This window comes from Dendropsophus ebraccatus, chromosome 9, assembly GCF_027789765.1.
Source record: "Dendropsophus ebraccatus isolate aDenEbr1 chromosome 9, aDenEbr1.pat, whole genome shotgun sequence".
In the NCBI taxonomy this organism is placed as follows: domain Eukaryota; kingdom Metazoa; phylum Chordata; class Amphibia; order Anura; family Hylidae; genus Dendropsophus; species Dendropsophus ebraccatus.
The window spans coordinates 82907191-82928050 of record NC_091462.1 but is presented as its reverse complement, the minus strand read 5'-3'; the positions used below and the strand labels follow the sequence as shown (position 1 = coordinate 82928050).

The window sequence follows — 20860 nt, the reverse complement described above, 5'->3', positions numbered from 1 at the left end:
AATCAAGTAGCAGACACACTGGTCTTTCAGAGACCAGGAACATTGGCAAAGCAGCTGCAGGGGATCAGGGAAGGTAAGAAGCTTATTTATTATTTTTTTTTTACATCACTCCCAGCCACATATAATTTTTTTTTACCCCTTCAAACAAACCCTTTAACTACCAAAAACGTTTTGGTAATATCACATGCTGGTGTAGCTTTAGTATAGGAACTCTGGGCTGATGGAAATATATGGACCTATCTGGACCTATCTATGTTTAGTGAATGAAAGTTACTTGGGCACACAAGGAAATGTTCATCTAAGTATGTAGGAAATCCCCATAGTGTTTTACGTAAGTGAATGCATTCCTTCCAAACCATGGTGGTTTATATAGCAGTAACATAAACATTCACATATCCCATATTGTACCTTCACTTCCTTTTACATTGTAGTGTAATATCAGAGCACAAAGCACATGCAGAGATATCCAGTATTGCTGTGTTACCTTGGTCCCGTAATACAGTAGAACTGTTAGTTGATTGACTACCATTTGGGGTCTCCCCAGCCTAAAAAGAATGGGGGAAAATAGTAAGGCCATTTTTTCTTCCCATAAAATGGCCATTTTATTGAACTCAATAGTAAAATTTCTGTTTGTTCTTACACATTAACAATGAACACTAATTTTACAGCCCAAATTTTTATGGCCATGAAATTGTCAGGTCCTGATTTTCAGTTGCCCAATCCTTTTGTTCTAAAGTTACCATACCCTAAAGTCGACTATACCTGTAGGTATAAGGTGCATGGGGATCTCCCAACTCCTCACTGACAAAATGATGTCCGTAGAGAAAGGTATCGGGCATGATGGATTTTCAGGACCCAATCCTATTGTTCTAGAAGAGCAACACATGAACAATTGGCCATGCTGAAAGTCCACATAAATGGGGAGGGCAAAAAGATCATTGCTGGCTAGTTATTGAAAATGCATGGAATCCTTAAAGTGACTGTACCACCAGGCCCAGGCAGAAGCACTGGAGACGGGCCGACCCACCCCCAGTGGGAGGAAACCCTGGCCCCTCCATGATAGGGTTCCATTGATTCTAATGGAGTCACGTCATGGAGGGGCTGGGGTTTCCTCCCACTAAGGGAGTGCTTCAGCCTGGGCCTGGTGGTACAGTCACTTTAAAGGAGAAGTTCGGCCGTTTTCAAAATTCGTCATTCATCAAAACTCAGGGAAAAAAGGCCTTCCAGTGGCGGGCCCCGATGCTTACTGCGGGCACGAAGAGAGGTAAGCTAGTACTTCCCCCTGCCCCTGGCTGGCTGACGAATTTTAAAAATGGCATGACTTCTCCTATAAGGGAGATAAGCCAGTGTCCGATAGCCCTGTAAGCCTTCATATGCTTGATGCGATCGAGAGATAGCCGGCTGCTGAACTAGTGTTGGACCTACAGCTTTTTAATGTGAATGGCCAAATTTAGTTGTTGTAGTAAAAGATTATCTTAAGGATTTATGGCATAACAAAACGTGTAAAGGGGTACACCAGAGAAACAAAAAACGTTGTCAAATCAGAGGCTGTCACAAAGATTATATTAAACAGGAAAAATGAGTCCAGCTCCCGGCCAGGATTAGATGAATTGAGCTTTATTGGCACCCCAGCACCGTGCACACACTGCGGCAACCCCCCCAAAAAGAGGCCTACGCGTTTCGATTGCTAACCGCAATCTTAATCATGGCTACTGACCTCTTGGAGTAGTCAAGACTTATAGTCTCAGGCTTCCAGCGCCGGCGGTGCGGAGGTCACGCCCCACTGCACACGTCAGCTGCGGGATACACCTGGACTAATCAGTCAGACCCACACCGAGGTCAGATGGCTGTGTAATGATAATAACAACGAACGTATAAAAACATACTACAGCGCAATTTACAAACCCTGTACAATAACTATAAACTTATAAGTTACATTCATGTGTCTCTTACTGTTGACCAAACTGCTGTGGGCAAAGTCAGTGTTCACTGTGCCAATAAAGCTCAATTCATCTAATCCTGGCCGGGAGCTGGACTCATTTTTCCTGTTTACTATGCTACGACGCACTGGTTGAAGTGAGAGAATGCACAAAGATTATATACATTTGTAAATTACTTCTATTTAAAAAAAACCTCAAGTCTACCAGTACTTATCAGCTGCTGTATGTCTTGCAAGAAGTGGTGTATTATTTCCAGGCCACAATGCTCTCTGCTGCCACTTCTGTCTGTCTCAGAAACTGTCCAAAGCAGAAAAGGTTTTCTAAGGGGATTTGCTACTGCTCTGGACAGTTCCTGTCAGTTCCTTTCTGATACTAGGTGATTTTTCTCCGGAGTACCCCTTTAGGGAATCTGATCCAGAGATGTGGGGGGTGTTAAGATTCTTCTCTGCCTAGGCTCTTTTCACACTGTGTCTCACATTGTCTCTCCAAGGTATTCGTTGGGGGAATTGCCCACCCACCAATGACTGACAGCGCACGTCAATGCACAGTATTATCAGATTGCTGTCAATCACTGGTAGGTGATCCATGGTAATAAACAGTTATTTTATCAAAACTACAGCACCTTAAGGGTGCCTTCACACGTACCGTATTGCTGCGTTTTTAACGCTGCGTTTTTATCACTGTGTTTTTGGTGCGATTTTTACATGCCAGCTTTGAAAATCATGTGAAAATCAAAACGCGCATGTAAAAAACGCAGTGATAAAAACGCAGCGTTAAAAAGCAGCGATACGGTACGTGTGAAGGCACCCTAAAAAATGTTTATATGATCTAAACTATAGATTTAGTGATAGTCTTATTAGATTAAATTACTTAAAATGGAATATGCTACAGAAATAAATACCCCTAAAAGTGCATGTACTAAAAAAAGAAGCACACTAAAACACCAGAAAGATGTATAAAAACTAGCAAGTATGTAAATATCCAGCATTTCTGCCTGATTGTCACTGTATAGGTCCCTGGGTGTAATTGCACACACTGAGCAGTAGATGGCGGTAATGACTGACAGCGTGGAGGGAAGCTGCAGACACAATAGCTTGTGGAACTAGGAAGTGCTCAGTAGTCTTGTGATCTCTGCCTGGAGTTCCTGCTTCCTGCAAATGTTCCAGATTGTGGCATCCCAGGGACTGGCAGGAGCTGCAGGGGACACAGGTTGGTCTTGCTGTCACATCTCTGCTTATTCAGGCTTGTTTGCTTTGCATTTTGTATTCTGTGCATTCTGTTATGTCCTGACTTTTATTAGTATGATTGTTATGTAATAAAACCTGACATTTCATGCAGGATTTATTTATTATTATTATTATTATTTATTTATAGGATACACTAGTATATACAGTCCATGGTCTTTATGAGCAGTTCTGTGTCTATATATGTAAGCAAAGCTTATGTGACCATAGTGTGTGTGTATATATATATATATATATATATATATATAATTTTTTTCTCTGTAGTGCTTTGGACTGTCATTGCACACCTTAATGTATATATTATCTATAGCAGCATATTCATAAACCTATCTACTTGCACAATGCAGGCTACCTACTTTCCTGGCTATCCTGCACATCATGGTCAGGATATATACCCTGTGTACACATGAGAAGAGCCCCAGACACTGTATGTGACTGTTTGCCTATATGTTTACATACATCTCTCAGTATAATAACAGCTTAGTATAAGTTCTTTCAGGATCCCCTAGAGAAGGTATATGCATGTATTCCAGCTATACGGTGTGCCAAGTGAATATTCTCTGCTTACTTTTGACATCTCTGGGAGTGCACTGCACAGCTTCAGCGTCATCCTGGGTTGTCTGAACTTGTTTATTAGATTGATGTTCATGATATTCATGTAGATTGTAATATGGCTTTGACCATAAACTGGCAAGGGTGAGCGCCACCTAATACAAGCAGTGTAAAACATCTTGACAATATGCAGCCCTATAATTTTCATTTTTTTTCCAACAGTCTGGGAATTGGCCCAATGCAATCTGCAGCTTAGTTCATTAGTTAAAGATGTAAATGGAAAAATTATTTTCAAATCATCTAATTTCAAAAAGTTATATAGGTTATAAAAAAAAATATATAAAAATCTCAAGTCTTCCCATACCTATTGGCTGCTGTATGTTCTGCAGGAAGTGATGCTTTCTTTTCAGTCTGACACAGTACTCTCTGCTGCCACCTCTGTCCATGTCAGGAATTGTCCAGAGCAGTAAAAAAATCCCCATTTCACAGTTCCTGTCATGAACAGAGGTGGCAGCAGAGAACACTCAGACTGAAAAGAGTACACCACTTCCTGCAAGACATACAGTAGCTGATAAGTATGGGAAGACTTGATTTTTTTAAAGAGAACCTGTTACCCCCTTACCTGGACCGCAACCCACCCAACCTCTCAAAAGAGCCCCCATACTTACCTCCTCCTGTAGCGATTTCTCTGTGGACTGTCATCTGAAGTGGGACCGGCAGAAGTCGATAATTATGGGGCGCTTTATCAGGGTGTTGAGTGGGTTCCGCACTGGGTGTGGGGGGGGGTGACAGGTTCCCTTTAAATAGAAGTAAATTACAAATCTATATAACATTCTGAAACCAGTTGATTTAAAAGAAAAATATTTTTGTTGGAGTATCCCTTTAAATGAGTTCTCTGATATCTGATATCGGTATGACCTGTTGGTGCATATAAAAATTTGCCCAGGACCCCCATTTATGAGCCAAAACAGAAAGCTTCTCCAGCCGAGCAGTTCATATGCAGTATGTCTGATGCCTTCCCTAGCAATAACAGCCGATTACAACACTAGCTGCTCTTCAAGACAACCCCTTTGAGGGTAGCTTCACACGTAGACAACCCCTTTGAGGTTATCTTCACACGTAGACAACCCCTTTGAGGGTAGCTTCACACGTAAACAACCCTTTGATGGTAGCTTCACACGTAGACAACCCCTTTGAGGGTAGCTTCACACGTACCGGATCCGCAGTGGATTTCATGCTGCGAGTTTGCTGCGGATCCATGTAGTGTGAAGGTCTATGGGGTTACATATCTGCAATGGAATCTTCATTCTACAGCGGATATGTAAAACGGCCCCTTTAACTCCCTGCAGCCTCCGGCCCGGAGCGTACATTATCTGCTCGGCGCCGCGGCTCCATATCAGTGCTGCCGTGAGGGGAGCCGGGAGCCTCATACACAGCCGCAGCGCCGAGCAGGTGATGCATGCTCCGGGCCAGGGCGACGGGGTGAAGGGGGCCGGGTCACATACTGGCAACGGAATGAAAATTCCACTGCCGTATGTCACACATTCAACTTTACACTACCAGGATCTGCAGCAGATTTCGCTGTGAACTCGCTGTGTGAAATCCGCTGCGGATCCGGTACGTGTGAAGCTACCCTAAGGCTGAGTTCAGTGTAATACAGACACCTTTTTTTTTTTTTGCATCTGTATTATGGCCCCAAATCCTGACCAAACCGTGGGACTGATGTCCCCAACTGACTGCTATTAGTTCAGATAATCAGACCAGCACTTGTGCCTGTAATGGGGGCCATATTATACTAGTGTGAACCCAGTCTTATACTCTGGTAATATTAGTGTCTTGATATGGCACACAACTGCATAGAACAAAAACAGAAGTAACATAGGTTGCATTGTAAGTGTATAGCAATGCAGTCAACGGCACTTCCAGGAGTTCAGTACCTCGCTCTTGTCATAAGAGGACCGGACCACCCATCTGCAGGCTTTTTTCAGTGTATCCAGTGCATGCGTCATTTTTGAGACAAGCCCATCTCGGGAGTGACATCCTGTTCCGCCAGACATTGGCCGCTGTGCTGTCCTGTCTCAGTCAGTGATTGTCTAAGCGGGTTGCTACTCCCAAGACATGCTCATCTCAGAAGTAACGGCCACAGACAGCGGGGGACACCGGCAACCGCATCAGGATACCGGGGAGCGCGGAGAGGTGAGCATAACATGTGTGTTATTTTTACTAATATGGCAGCAACATGTTAAAAAATTCTGGAGTGCTGGATAACCCCTTAAAGATCTTAAGTTTCCACACTCCACACCTTGTCCCACAGCAGGATATGGCTAAGTTATCATGTGACCATGCCGGACCCAGACTAGAACATGTGACAGCTCATCTTATGACTAGCAGTGTTACTAGTAACTGATGGTGATTTTCCCAATTCTTAGTGACAAACCTGTAAATCAAGTTTTCTTCATACTGACCTTTTGCTAAGGTAAATGCATTTCTGTAAGAAAAGATGGCTGGTGGTATTGTGGGAGGCCAGGTGCTTTATTAAGGTACATGATGCACAAGTGGTGCTTTACTTACAGGGCACTTGACGGCCATGGCTGTGGGGTGTGTTCCTTAAAGGGGTGCTCCAGCATGGGGGCACTTTCTGGGGGGGGACCGGTTCCAGCGGCGGGTCACTCATTGCGGCGCTCCGTCCCCGGTTCCCGGCCGCTTCCTGGTGTCTGACGCCGCCCGAGACGCTACATCTCCGGGCCGCTCAGCCACTCAGTGAAGGAGGCGGGATCCGAGCGGACTTCAAACGGATCCCGCCTCCTTCACTGAGTGGCTGAGTGTCCCTGAGACGTAGCGTCTCGTGCGGCGTCAGACACCAGGAAGCGGCCGGGGACCGGAGCACCGCGATGAGTGACCCGCCGCTGGAAACGGGGAGGTGAGTGGACGTCTTTTATTTCAGCCACCTCCTCCCTGATCCCCCCCAAAAAGTGCCCCCACACTGGATAACCCCTTTAATGGCAGGCCGCACCTAGACTTGGTGTTTTGAGCAGTTGCCAGTCCAGGTGCCTCCTTCAGTTATCAGGGAAGCTGTGGCCACTAATAATTTAGGGTAGCTCCACACACACTGTATTGCAGCAAATTTTCTGCTGCGGATCCGCAGCAGATTACTTCCTAATAGCTGAACACCGCATCAAATCTGCACCACCAAATCTGATACAGATCTGCTGCAGATCCGGTGTGTGTGAAGGCACCCTAAAAGTGAATGCACATCTCATGCCGCAGTCTCAGTCAGTATCACCATATGTAAAAGCACCCCTATGGGATTGTTCCATCTGGTCAGCTCTTCCTTCTGCCGCATATCTGCCTGCTGATTCCACCGCACATCCGTGCTAAATCAACCTGTGGGCATTTGTAAAATCTCAGTACTGTCATACAATGCTAATTTTTCCTTCCTCTACCCTTAGGCCGTCCTAGTACTCCACAGCAAACATCAACACAATCTTTCCCATGCAGCATAGTAGCCTGGTAATGTCACAGGCCAGCCTCTGCCTGCTGCCTGAAAAGATGCCAAGCCACATAAATGATCTTGCAGTAATAAATTGTTATCTGTATCCTGCATAAGATACTGCAAGCAACACAGTATGACATGACACTTTTGTTCTTGCATGTACAGTAATTTTTAGTTTTTTCCCATTTTAAAGGGTTCAAGGGAACAAAATGCACTTGGTGTCTGTGGGCATAGTCCTTGCTCTGACAACGCTCTGCTCGTCACTGGACAATGGATTGGTCAGGACGCCGCCCATGGGCTGGATGACTTGGGAGCGCTATAGGTGCAACATCGATTGTAAAACAGACCCTGAGAATTGCATAGGGTAAGTCTGATAAATTGTATGATACTTTCTTTATTGCAGCTATTGGTGTCCCTGTTATCAGAGACTTGTCAAATGTTTTGAAGGGTCAGAGAGAGTACCACGCAGTTATGCGCATCCCTTGCTTGCTGTGATCTCCATCTCACTGTATGAGACAAGATCCAATATATATCTATGGAGCTTTAGAAATAGTTGGAGGTCTGAACATTCAAAGAGATATTCATGTCTCTGCATCATGTCAAAAGTTTTTCCTGATGACAAGTACTTTCAAAGGGAGTCTGCACGGTCTTACTACCCTAATTGGAGGCAGCTTGATTTACTGACAATGCCCGGTTGTAGTGAACTATGCTTAAAAAAATCACAGTATAATTTACACTGTACCACGGTTAGATTTAAAGAAGAAGTCCTTTGATTTCTAAAATCACGAAGCTGGCAGGGGCAGGGGGTGGAATTGATTACAAATACGGACTTACCTCTCCTCGTGACGTGGCGAGCGGTGGGACTGGCCTTGGGCCCCCACCAGGCTCCAGGATCTCCAGCGCTGAGATGTCACTCACTGGCTGATGAACTGGCAGCTTAGCCAGTTAGTGATTGGGGCGGGACGCTGCTCCAGTCACTGATTAGCTGAGTGGCCAGTCCATCAGTCGGGACAGGCATTTTCGCCCAAGTTGTGACACAGCTGGGGGGAAAATGCCTTCTGGCGGTGGTCCCAAGTCCATACTCAATTTCCCCCCTGCACCTGTCTGCTGCTGGATTTCATAATGCGCTGGACTTCTCCTTTTAAGATTATCTAAATTATTCAACCTCTGACATGTCACAACAAAAAGTTGTGAGTGATGGTCCAGCTGTTGAGACCCCCATCAATCACTATTACGATCACTTGATTGATGGCTTTGTCCCTTTGTTTCTTTTCGGCTTTACCTAGAAAACTGAGCATGCAGAGTACAGGTGCCATGACGGTGTCTATGTATCTCTATGAGAATGTCCATAACTGCTTGGGTCTCACCAGCTTTACCCCCACCGATCACAACTTCTGACATGTCACTATGACATGATAAACGTTTAGGTACCCTTTAAATTCCAAGCTGGGGGCAACGTGTCCAATAGGTGGCCCAGCTTCTGCCTGCCTCGGCTTTGGTCTCTTTCTTTAAGGTACCAGTCACTTAGGGCCCTATTCCACAGTAACGATAATCGGCCGGATCGGCCCTATTTAGCCCGATTCGGCCGATTATCTTTTGGTGAAATAGAGAGAACGATCAGCCGATGATCGTGTCATCGGCTGATTGTTCATTTAGGGCCAGACCTAAAATCATCGTTCCCCCACCGCGCATCACTACTGTTGAATAGCGGTGCGCAGCGGGCGACGGACGATTTGACAGGCTGCAGCATCATACATTACCTGTCCAGGCTTCTTCTCCGTGCTACCAAAACAAACAACCCTTAAATAATTAAATAAAGAAATCACATACCAATAGATATGACCAAAAATCTAAATCCTTTATTCGTACATAAATCCCAAACCTATCCCATAAAAACTACATATACACATGAGACACTTAAAAACAGGGTGCAGTGGATCATATACAAATACATAGCAAAATCGGTGCAGTGGATCATATACAAATACATAGCAAAATCGCATTAGTTTACACAAAAAGGGGAAAATAAAAGATTACATAAATAATGGGATTCCAGATGGTTAAATCCATATACCTTAAAGTGCAATGTGCAAAACTTCTTATAAATAACTGGTACCGAGTTTGGAAACAATATGAATCATATGGCTGATATTGCCAACGGAAAAACTCAAACCCTCAGAACATGCCAAACACATGGAATCTCCGCGCTGTCTTCATCCCAGGGTCCTGCGCGCTCTATCTTCAGAATGGCCGGTCAGCTGACTGAGTGCTCAGCCAATCACAGGCCGGGACCGCCGCGGCCTGTGATTGCCTGAGTTTGGCCGTTCAGCTGACCGGCCATTCTGAAGATAGAGCGCGCGGGACCCGGGGATGAAGACAGCGCCGAGAAGACCTGACAGGTAATGTATGATGCTGCAAGGACATCGGTAACGATGTCCTTGCAGCCCTCGCTCAACGATCATCGGGCCGTGGAATAGGCCCAGTAAACGAGCGGCGATCTAGCAGATCGACACTCGTTTACATCGTTGATCGGGCCCTCCTCGGCCCGTGGAATAGGACCCTTAATCCTGTTATCCACACTTGGGAAACAATGAACTTACTAATAGGTTCCCTATAGGTGTACATTGATGGAAAATTATACGACAGTAATAATGGGTGTAAAGGGGCTGTACCAGGTCTAGCACAATATCTTTGGTTTCATGGGGTTGACATGTACATCTGTTAGGATTTAACCCTCAAGGATCATCTGCAGTTTATTACATAGCTGTTTAACATCTTTTCTGATTTTCTCACTGTTGCCTACTGACCCAGATGTTAGAGAAGGAACCACTGCCACATATGTGTATTAGGTATATGGCCAGGCTTAGGCTGGGTTCACACTATGTTTTTGCAATCCTTTTTTTCATCCGTTTTTTTGCAAAAAACTGATTCAACTGTGTGCATCTGTTTTTCCATTGACTTCCATTATAAAAAAAAACGGATCAAAACAGATCCGGTTTTTTTTACCGGACACAAAAGTAGTGTAAGCTACGTTTTTGTGTCCGTCAAAAAAAACGGATCCGTTTTGATCCCTTCTTTTTACAATGGAAGTCAATGGAAAAACTAATCAAAACGGATGCACACGAATGCATCAGTTTTTTTCCATCCGTTTTTTGAAAAAAACTGATGAAAAAAACGGATTGCAAAAACGCAGTGTGAACCTAGCCTTACATTTTCCACTTTGTAACTATGGCGGATATTCACAACCACCACAATGAACTCTTCTATATAGATGAATAGGGTCTGAGAGTTTTAATTCCTTTTACCTCTTGAATTGTTCCTATCTTACAATACCAGATGATGTATTTACACAGAGAACAGGTCATAACGGAAAGACTGAGAATTCTCCCCTTTTCAGATCCATTCCTGGCTTTGGCTTCGAAAATCTGTCAGATAAATCTCTCTGTGTAAACACATCATCTCAGTTCCACAGAATTCAGATAAAGTGGAAGGTGACAGTAGCGGTTCCTCATTTTGGGCTCTCTTCTCAATCTTTTGGAGAAGGAGAGAACAGACATTGGCAGGTTGCCCAGTAACTATTTAGTGTCAGTTTGTGTATTTTCAGCATTTTTATGCCAGACTTGCCCCAAAATATGTTTGGGGCTATGCAGGGTGGAGTGGTCATCCAGGCCTGCCACCTTTACTAACCAGAGATTGGCATAAATTGTAGTGAAAATCTACTCTCTTAACTGGGATATGAAAATATTAAAGTGGTAATGCGGAGACTGACACAATTTTTTTTTTTGCTAATACATTGCTTTAGTAAAGTTGTAGTACTTTGTAATAAGACTTTATTTTAAAAAGTGTTGTTTTTTTCCTTAGCAAAGACACTCGGCCGTTCCCGTTCCCTAGTGGAAGTGCACTGATGGTTTACACAGTAAGGGGAGGGAGAAGGGGTTACTGATGCTTTGGTTTGCAAGGTGCTGGAAGCATGGAAAGGGTTACATGTAGCAGAGAACTGGGGATGGGGGTGGTTGTAAATCTATAGCTGAGAGGGCATTAATCCAGATTGGAAGTGTGAATAACTTATTTTTTTTTTATAATAACCTTGTTCTCCTTAAAGGCCAAGTCCACCTTTTCACAAGGATTGCCACAGTGAAATATATTGTGAGAAGAAGACTAGTTAATCTTTTTAAGATGTTAACTACAGTATTTTCTCTGCAAAAGGATGCACACATGAACCCCAAGTCAGGTTCATCACTGTCCTAATAACAAATTAAATTTTCCAGCTTCACTTCTCTATATGCTGATTCTGTAACCACAGATTAGGGAAATATATATTTTTATGTTTACATTAGAAAAACATAAAAAGAAGTGGTGAGCATTATTATGAAATCCCCAGAAGTCTGTACATAAATCTGTCAGTGTAATCATTTTTGTCTATTGCATAGTTACGCAGTTATACTAAATGCTAAAATGTTCATTACAGCCTAGTTACTTTTGCCTTAATAAATAAAGCATGAGAGGAATTAAGAATTGAAGGAAATGGGCACTGTCACTCATCACTGACATTTCAAAAGTTTTGAGTCCTGAGAAGAGCCAAGCTGAGTGCTTCAATCTCATTTCACGTGGCTGCTTTTTACATTTCCCAGAAAGTGTTGGCACATGGCCCTAGTTTTCCCCTTATTCACAGTAAATGTATGTATTACGTGATTTTGTTTTGTGTGTGTACATATATATTGCTTTGTAGATCTTTATATAGATAATGAAAAAAATGAGTCTTCAAAAAGTAGTACTGTAAAATAACCACTAGATGGCATAAGATGGCAAAGAAGGAAAGCTTATAAATAGAGATGAGCGAACCTGGAGCATGCTCGAGTCGATCCGAACCCGATCGTTCAGCATTTGATTAGCGGTGGCTGCTTAACTTAGATAAAGCCCTAAGTCTATGTGGAAATCATGGATATAGTCATTGGCTGTATCTATGTTTTCCAGACAACCTTAGAGCTTTATCCAAGTTCAGCAGCCCCAGCTAATCAAATACCGAACGTTCGGGTTTGGATCGACTCGAACCCGGTTCGCTCATCTCTACTTATAAACCATAAAAGTTAATGGACTTTATTTAAATAATCAAAAGGAGAAGTGTAGATGGCACTCACCATGGCATATTCAAAGTAATCCGGCTTCATTAGGCATTCGAGGTAGCAGGGGAGAGGAGATGGGTAAATGCAGTTTCGCGGCTCTGTGGCGCTTTGACGAACCCTTGAGAGTTTGTCAAAGCGCCACTGAGCCATGAATACAGTTACCAGTCTCCTCCACCCAGCTACCACTTGTCCATAAAAAAGCCGGATTGCTTTGAATATGCCATGGTGAGTGTCGTCTACACTCCTATTGTTTGTACTTACATGCTGTTTTCTTGGACTGAGCTTCACTGAGATATTGATCCGGAGGTCAGACACCGGTATCCAGTAAATAGAGAGGCAGACAGTGGCATCCCCATTTTGCCTTCTATGAAGTTTATTTAACCAATATCTGCTAAGTGTAACCAATAAACACTTCCTCCAGTGGCCCGCCATTTTTTGATTACCAGCAGGGGGCCCCACAATACATCCATACACCCTTATAGGGGCAGTTTAGATTACACATGTACATTGATTAAGTTCATAAAGAGACAATACTATAAAATAACAAACCATCCAGTATTTGCTCATCATCTAAAGGTATAATGCCAGGACTTTTGTTTATAATTTTCTTTGTCATATTTTCTAGTGAATATTTGATTAAGCAGATAGCAGATAAAATGGTAGACAGCGGATGGAGGGAGCTTGGTTACGTTTATATCAGCATTGATGATTGCTGGGCCCTGAAGAAGAGGGATTCCAATGGACAACTCCAGCCGGATCCAGACAGGTTTCCAAGTGGTATTAAGGCCCTTTCAGACTATGTGAGTAACATATACTGTACACAATATGAAATGTTATATTCATATGAAACATGACCATTTCTTGGAACTATTTCATGAAATGTATCTAAAATACCTGGAATGGATCATTCTATGTAGAGAAAGGGTTTGTTGTAAACTGAAACATTGCATTTGAAGATGAGTATAATCACACCATTGTTCTAGCCATGCAACCTGACCGGGAACTTTTTTAATGTCCTCGGTGCTGTTATGGAAAAGTTTTTGGGGATGGGACCTTTATGTTAAGCCAGATCTCCCTGCATTAAGTGGTCTTCTTAGCTATTGCCACTGTATGGCATGTGACACGGGATTCTGTGTGTGAGATGGAGGTAGGGAGCAGGATCTCCTATTGTCTTGGTGTGCTGTGTATGGGAGACATTGTAGCAGCTAGTCTTCACCCGCTCAGGAGCTGGCAAATAGAGAGAGAGCCTGCAAAATACAGGCTATATAATGGTGAGTAGCTTAATAATTTCTCTTAGTGCAAATGATGCAGCTTGTACTCTGCATCACTGAAATTTGTGTGCTAAGTGGGTGTCCAGGGATATTCAAGGAAAGCAGCTGCCCATTTTAAAGTGATCCAACAATAGTATATGAATGTCTCCTCCAGTTGCTTATGACACCTGCTATATGACGCACCGTATACTCCTTTACCTGTAGTGTCGCCCACTTTCTACATTCATTAAATACATTGTAAAGCAGTTGTCTCTAAAGACGGCCTGTTCCATATGACTCTTGGAGCATGTAGCTCTCATAGACTATTGGGGGGGGGGGGCTGCTATCTATAGACAATACACTGACCAATTTTTAAGATCTGTGTTTTCTTCACTAAACAGGTTTAATGAATGAATGAATAAAGCTGACTATTCTCTTATGGTAAAAAATCTTTTATTTTAGGTTCATGCGAGAGGTCTGAAACTGGGTATATATTCTGATATGGGGAATTATACTTGTGGTGGCTATCCTGGGACAACTTTGGACACTATCAAGATTGATGCTGATACCTTTGCATCATGGGAAGTTGACATGTTAAAATTTGACGGCTGCTACTCAAACTCCACAGAAAAAGCCATAGGTTTGTTTTTACTTACCAGCTTTATGTATTTGCTTGTAGAGTGTCAGCCCATTGTGTAGTGCTGTACAGAGGCTATCATCATTTTATCCCCCCCCCCCTCCCGATTAAAGTTCTGGCGCTCCCATAGGCTCCATTCTATGGTCAGGCGGATTGGAATGGAGCCTATGGGAATGTGCGGAGAGTCAAATGTAACCCAGTAAGTAAGGAATTGCTGGGTTACATTTTCTGTCTGCAGGTCTAGTTTTTGCAGGATTTTTATTGGTTGCATCAGGTAGATTTTAATTGCCTTTTTATTTTTTGGGGGTGAGGTGACCAAAAAACATCATTTATCTAAACACAGTAATACTTTTCTGTATCTTTTAGTCCCTCTAGGGAGTTGAACAAGCAATTGCTTGTACAATACACTACAGTATTTAGCTACGTTCAAACAACGTATACACAACAGCCGTTATTTGGCTTATTATTATTGTTTTAAATGAAAATTGCATTCAAGTCTATGGACAACGGTCGGAAATAATTGACATGATTGTTATTTCGACAGTTGTAGCAAACAACGGTACATTGTTTGAAAGGACGGCTGTTTTTAGCATCAACCTCCATGCAAATCATTGCATTATGAAAAGAACGGACGTTCTTTTCATAAAAAGTATGTTGTGTGAACATAGCCGTAATGTTTTGCAGTATATTTTATTTGACAGACTTTATAGGAATATGATGTAATATGAGTACTATTTTACTTAACTTATTTGCTATATTTTATTATCAGTAGTTTTTTTTTATTTTAGTCTGTCTGTTGTTTTTATGATACTTAAAAAAATAAATCTCATTTATCATTGCTGTATTGTATTTTGGCATGTTTTAATGGAAGGCAGGATGTAGTAGGAGTAGTAAGATGGCCGACCAAGGGGCCTTCACTAGGTCTGTTCTGCCTTGATTGCTACCTTAACTGGGGCTAACAATACATATTGTATATGCCTGTTAATGGTTGCCGTTAATGGTTGTCACCTTTTGGTATTCTGGTGTCTGTTAGACAAAGACCACAACTAAATGTAATATTAAACACTGTGGATGTGCTGTTCCTCACAGACTCAATTCTATAATTTTGTGTATTTTTATTCTAGGATATCCCAAAATGAGTGAAGCTTTAAATGCAACTGGGAGGCCAATCCTATATTCCTGCAGCTGGCCGGCATATGAAGGGGGTCTCCCACCAAAGGTCAGCCTAACATGCACCTTTCTGCCATGGTTTATCTTTTATTCTCAGTTATTTTACCATATGGTTAAAGTCTTCTGGTTTCATTTTAACAGGTTAACTACACATTCTTGGGTGAGATCTGTAACATGTGGAGAAATTTTGATGATGTCCAGGACTCGTGGGACAGTGTGCTCAGCATCATAGAATGGTACGCTGTGAACCAGAACGTGCTGCAACCAGCCGCAGGCCCAGGGAGATGGAATGATCCAGATATGGTGAGAAGAAGAGGAATAAACTTCACTTGCCACACTACTTTTATAGGGACATGTCTGCATTCATACTGTTCAGGGTCTTTACAAACGTGCTGCCTGACCACACACTACTAATAAATTACTATAGTCTGAAAATGGCCTCTTGATAGAGTTTTGACATTGTTGAACACAGACGTAGGTGTGACTATTTAGCTGTGGTTCCGACAATGTATCATAGATTTATATGCTGATAATTCCCAATACAATGCTCATAGTGTATTTTCATGGTTGTATGCTAGCCTTCCACTAACTAGGATGTTACAATTAGGATAGTAGGATATGCTACAATTCTTATAATTTTTGCACTTTCCATGGCAGCTGATCGTTGGGGACTTTGGACTGAGCTATGAACAATCTAAATCCCAGCTGGCCATTTGGGCAATTCTGGCAGCCCCACTTATCATGTCCAATGACTTGAGGACCATCTCTGAAGATGCAAGGGACCTCCTGCAAAATCGCCTTATGATATATATTAATCAGGATCCTCTTGGAAAACCAGGGAAACTCATTGGAAAGGTTTGTGTAAGAATAAGCCATAGGTTATTGTCATTGTATAATGTGTGCGTGCAGCACTGACAAGTGTTTCTGCCATTTCTATGTTACTGGTCACACCTGACTTTCTGCTTTTTAAAAAATATCTGCACTTCAAAACATTATTGGAAAAGTGTAGTGAAGTGAAAACCCTCTAAAATGGCCTAAACTTGAAAATCTTTAGGGGGAGATTTATCAAACTGGTTTAGGGTACAAACACACTGGGCGTATCCGCTGCAGATTTCTCACAGCGTATTCGCAGCGAGATCCGCTGCGGATCCCTGCCCTGTACACTCTATGAGCAGACAAACTCGCAGCGGGATGGACATCCCCGCCCCGCCCGGTGTCTTCACGTCCCGCTCAGCCAATCAGTGCGGTGCGGCGGGGCAGTGCACTGATTGGCCGTGTGCGACGTGCCAGGAACCTCCGAAGCAAGCCGGAGCGTGGAGAAGGTGATGTACTCTCTGGTGGTGGGGGGTTAACTGGGTGGGCTGCTGACATACGTGCAGCAGGCTGTCCATCCCGCTGCGAGTTTGTCTGCCCATAGAGTGTACAGGGCAGGGATCCGCAGCGGATATCGCTGCAAATTCGCAGCAAGAAATCCGCTGCAGATACGCCCAGTGTGTTTGTACCCTAAGGCTGCGTTCACACTACGTATATTTCAGTCAGTATATTTCAGTCAGTATTGCAACCAAAACCAGGAGTGGATTAAAAACACAGAAAGGATCTGTTCGCACAATGTTGAAATTGAGTGGATGGCCGCCATTTAATGGCAAATATTTGCTGTTATTTTAAAACAACGGCTGTTATATTGAAATAATGGCCGTTATTTACTGTTATACGGCGGCCATCCACTCAATTTCAACATTGTGTGAACAGATCCTTTCTGTGTTTTTAATCCACTCCTGGTTTTGGTTGCAATACTGACTGAAATATACTGACTGAAATATACATATACTGACTGAAATATACGTAGTGTGAACATAGCCTTAGGCTGCGTTCACACTACGTATATTTCAGTCAGTATTGCAACCAAAACCAGAAGTGGATTAAAAACACAGAAAGGATCTGTTCACACAATGTTGAAATTGAGTGGATGGCCGCCATATAACGGTAAATAACTGCCATTATTTCAATATAACAGCCATTGTTCTAAAATAACAGCAAATATTTGCCATTAAATGGCGGCCATCCACTCAATTTCACCATTGTGTGAACAGAGCCTTTGTGTTTTTAATCCACTCCTGGTTTTGGTTGCAATACTGACTGAAATATACATATACTGACTGAAATATACGTAGTGTGAACGCAGCCTTAAAGTAGAATTGTCTTAGTTGCCTCTAGCAACCAATCATATTCCACCTTTCATTTTTCAATGAATCTGTGAGGAATGAAAGGTGGAATCTGATTGGTTGCTAGGGGAAACTAAGACAATTCTACTTTACACCAGTTTGATAACTCTCCACCTTAGTTTCTTAATTTGTGTACCTTTCCAATTCTCCCTTATTCTCCACCTGTGCAGTCTTTATGGACCTGCGTAATGGTGTGTTATCCATCATGTGACTGCAGCAGCCAATCACATACCTTTTCACGGGTTTATTTGTTCCAAATTAGCATAGAGTATCAGGAGTACAGTATTTTTCCTGCATATAAGAATACTTTTAAACCCAGGAAAATCTTCTCAAATGTCAGGGGTCATCTTATAGGGCCGGTGCTGAAAAACTTCAGAACTGCACTGGAATCTGCTGTGACAACTGTATGAAGGTAGAGAAAGATGCAGGCGTTGAGGGTATGGAAAAAAGAGATACGGTAGAGTGGCGATGTGCTCAGAAAAACACACCTCTTACGCCCATCCTTGTATCCTACCAGTATTATTGTTCCTCCTTCTCTGCCTCTCAGATGTCGCTGCTGTCTGATATCTTTTTAATAATTTTTATTTGGTGTGCGTTGGAAGAGGGGCAGTCTTATACGGTGAGTATATCCCAAACACTCTGTATTTTAACTGAAAAAGTTGGGGGTCGTCTTATATGCCGGAAAATACTGTATCTTAAAAAGTTCATATTTTTTTGTTTGAGGCCAACTGAGAATTTGTTCTACAAAAAGAAACATGACCATATTTTTCTATATGTAACAACTGATCTCCTTCCACTTTCATTCAGTAAAGTGTAAGTAGACACCTTTTGGTCGACCCCTCAGTCAAAACTTATACACTTAAGGCAGGCAATATATGACTCTAAACAGACTTTGAGGCTAGTTTGACACACAGCAGTTTTTTGGAAAACTGCAACTGCAGTTTTTGAGCCAAGGCCAGAAGTGGATCCAGTAGGAAGCAGCGGTACACAACCTCCCTTTATATTTCCCATTCCTTTTTAATTCACATCTAGCTCTGGCACAAAACAATGTAGTGACAGTTTTTCAAAAATATAGCACATTCATTTTTCTAGGATTATGAATGTGATTGCCATATGCAATGGCTTATTGTGATGGCCTATTATTTGATAGTAGATATATCATCTTGTGGACTCTTACTATGTATTTGTTTTTGCAGGTTGGCCCTTTGGAGGTGTGGGTGAGAGAGCTGACGGCAGAACAGTATGCTGTGGCTGTGCTGAATAAAGGAACAGATGGTCTTCCAAGACGCCTCACTACAAGTCTGGCCCAACTGAATATAACCAAGAGCAGTTTTGGCTATAAACTTTATGATGTTTTTGAAAAAGAATATTTGGGAACTGTTAAACCAGCAGCAGCATTCGACCTGAGCATCAACCCCACCGGTGTGGTCATGTTGTTCGTTCGTCCAGCTGCTATGCGCCATCACTTTTTTTGATGCCAAATTTGACTGCAGCATCAGTTCAGTATGTATGAAAGTGATGCCAGTTACACACAACATTACACTGTTTTATCCCTGAAACCTTTGTGCCTTTTTCTATACTTGAAATCACTGAAAGAAAAAAAAAGTTATACAGAGCTTCCTGAATCAAATACTAGCCAGTGCATCATTTTTGTAAAAATGGAATAAAAGCAGCATCTTTTACTGTTTACATGTCCCGTCAGATCTTAATAAATATCCTTATTCAATGAATTAACTCAAGACAATAATCATGTCCTGCCTATACGCTTAATAACGGGAAGAGAATGCCCTGGCATCACAGAATTTCACTTACACCCATGTAAGTCTCCACGTGGGATATGGCTCGCCAGTTCTAGAATGGAAATCCTTAGCTTATGTGCACACACAGTACTTTGAAACTCATTTTGAGCTTAAAAAAAAAAAAATCATCTGCCCAAACGTTTTTACTTAGAAATATTTTCAAACTTTTTTGTATTTGTTTTGCTGTTTTTCTATTTTATGTTTTTTATAAAGCAAATTCTATTATAACAATTACAAACCAACAAGGCCATTTTATTAAGACTGGCGTACTTGCAAGGCCTGCCCCCATTTCCCTGCCTCTTAATAATTTCAGTGGGACCTGCCCCTACCACATCATGGGCACAGAAACACCTGTTACGGAGAGGGTGTACATTTCTGCCATGGCTTAAACTATAATAAATACCCCAGTTGAAAAAAAGCTGCACCTTTTCCGTGGCGTACACCAAGGGCACATCTTTAATAAATGTTCCCCCAAGTGTTGTTTTTTTTTTTTTAACCCATAACAAAAAGTGGGAAAAAGACTTGTGGATAGTCCAAAAGAAGTCATTGGGACTTTTCTATCTACAATGATAATGGAAGTAAAATTGAAGTAAATTTTAACTGCCAGACACTTTACCATAAAATTGGTGATAGAAAAGGACATTTTTAGGATGACTTCTGAGATTTTAAATTGACCTTTTGGGATATAAAAAAGAGCCAAAATACTGTATGGGCACATAGCCTTGGGATATTGTCCCATGATGCAGCTACCACGTGCAAACTTGTTTTACAGCCATCGATATGTAATCTAGTGAATTGTCTGCTTTTGCCAATCTTCAGGACCAATCTTCATTAATTGTTTCTACACTTAGGGTACGTTCACACTTACCGTAACCGCAGCTGATTTTCTGCTGCGGATCCGCAGCAGATTTCATTTAAATAACTAAACACAGCATCAAATCTGCTGCAGATCTGCTGCGGATCCTGTAGGTGTGAACGCACCCTTAAGGTTTACTAAAGCAGTTTTCTCATGGATTGTCTTCCACAATTTGCAGAACTTCTGTTAACATGCAGATGTAATGTACTGTGCCCATACTGTATATCTGTATATGCTGTGTGTAATATGTGTCGGTTTCTGTCATGTAAAGAAAGCTGCCGTCTTTTTTGCTGCTTTGTTTTGGCTCATGTGTTGAGGAACGGGTACTTTTTTTTTTTTCAATCAGCCATAAGATTTTGTGAACTGCACTGAACCTGCCATGACTAGGTGGCAAAATCAAATTAAAATAAATTAATGTGAGCCTTGTATGGAATGTATGTTTGTCCGGTATCAGAAACTGCTGAATTGTAGTGGTTATGGGAGAACAAATACATGACAATCATGAGGATCACATGAGGATATGTAGAATGCCTTCCAGTGGGCAACAGACTCCTTACATTCTTTTCTGTTTTTT

At 42.2% G+C, this 20860-nt stretch overlaps 1 protein-coding gene across 1 annotated transcript; it reads left to right on the top strand.

The window, feature by feature from the left end:
* The first annotated feature begins 3045 nt into the window (after positions 1-3045).
* NAGA (alpha-N-acetylgalactosaminidase) lies at positions 3046-20706 on the top strand. Its single transcript, XM_069983720.1, has 8 exons — positions 3046-3149; positions 7423-7593; positions 12978-13152; positions 14065-14242; positions 15364-15458; positions 15551-15712; positions 16067-16264; positions 18828-20706. Exons 2-8 carry the CDS (start codon positions 7439-7441, stop codon positions 19104-19106), a joined length of 1242 nt encoding a protein of 413 aa, XP_069839821.1. The 5' UTR covers positions 3046-3149; positions 7423-7438; the 3' UTR covers positions 19107-20706.
* Positions 20707-20860: the final 154 nt, after the last annotated feature.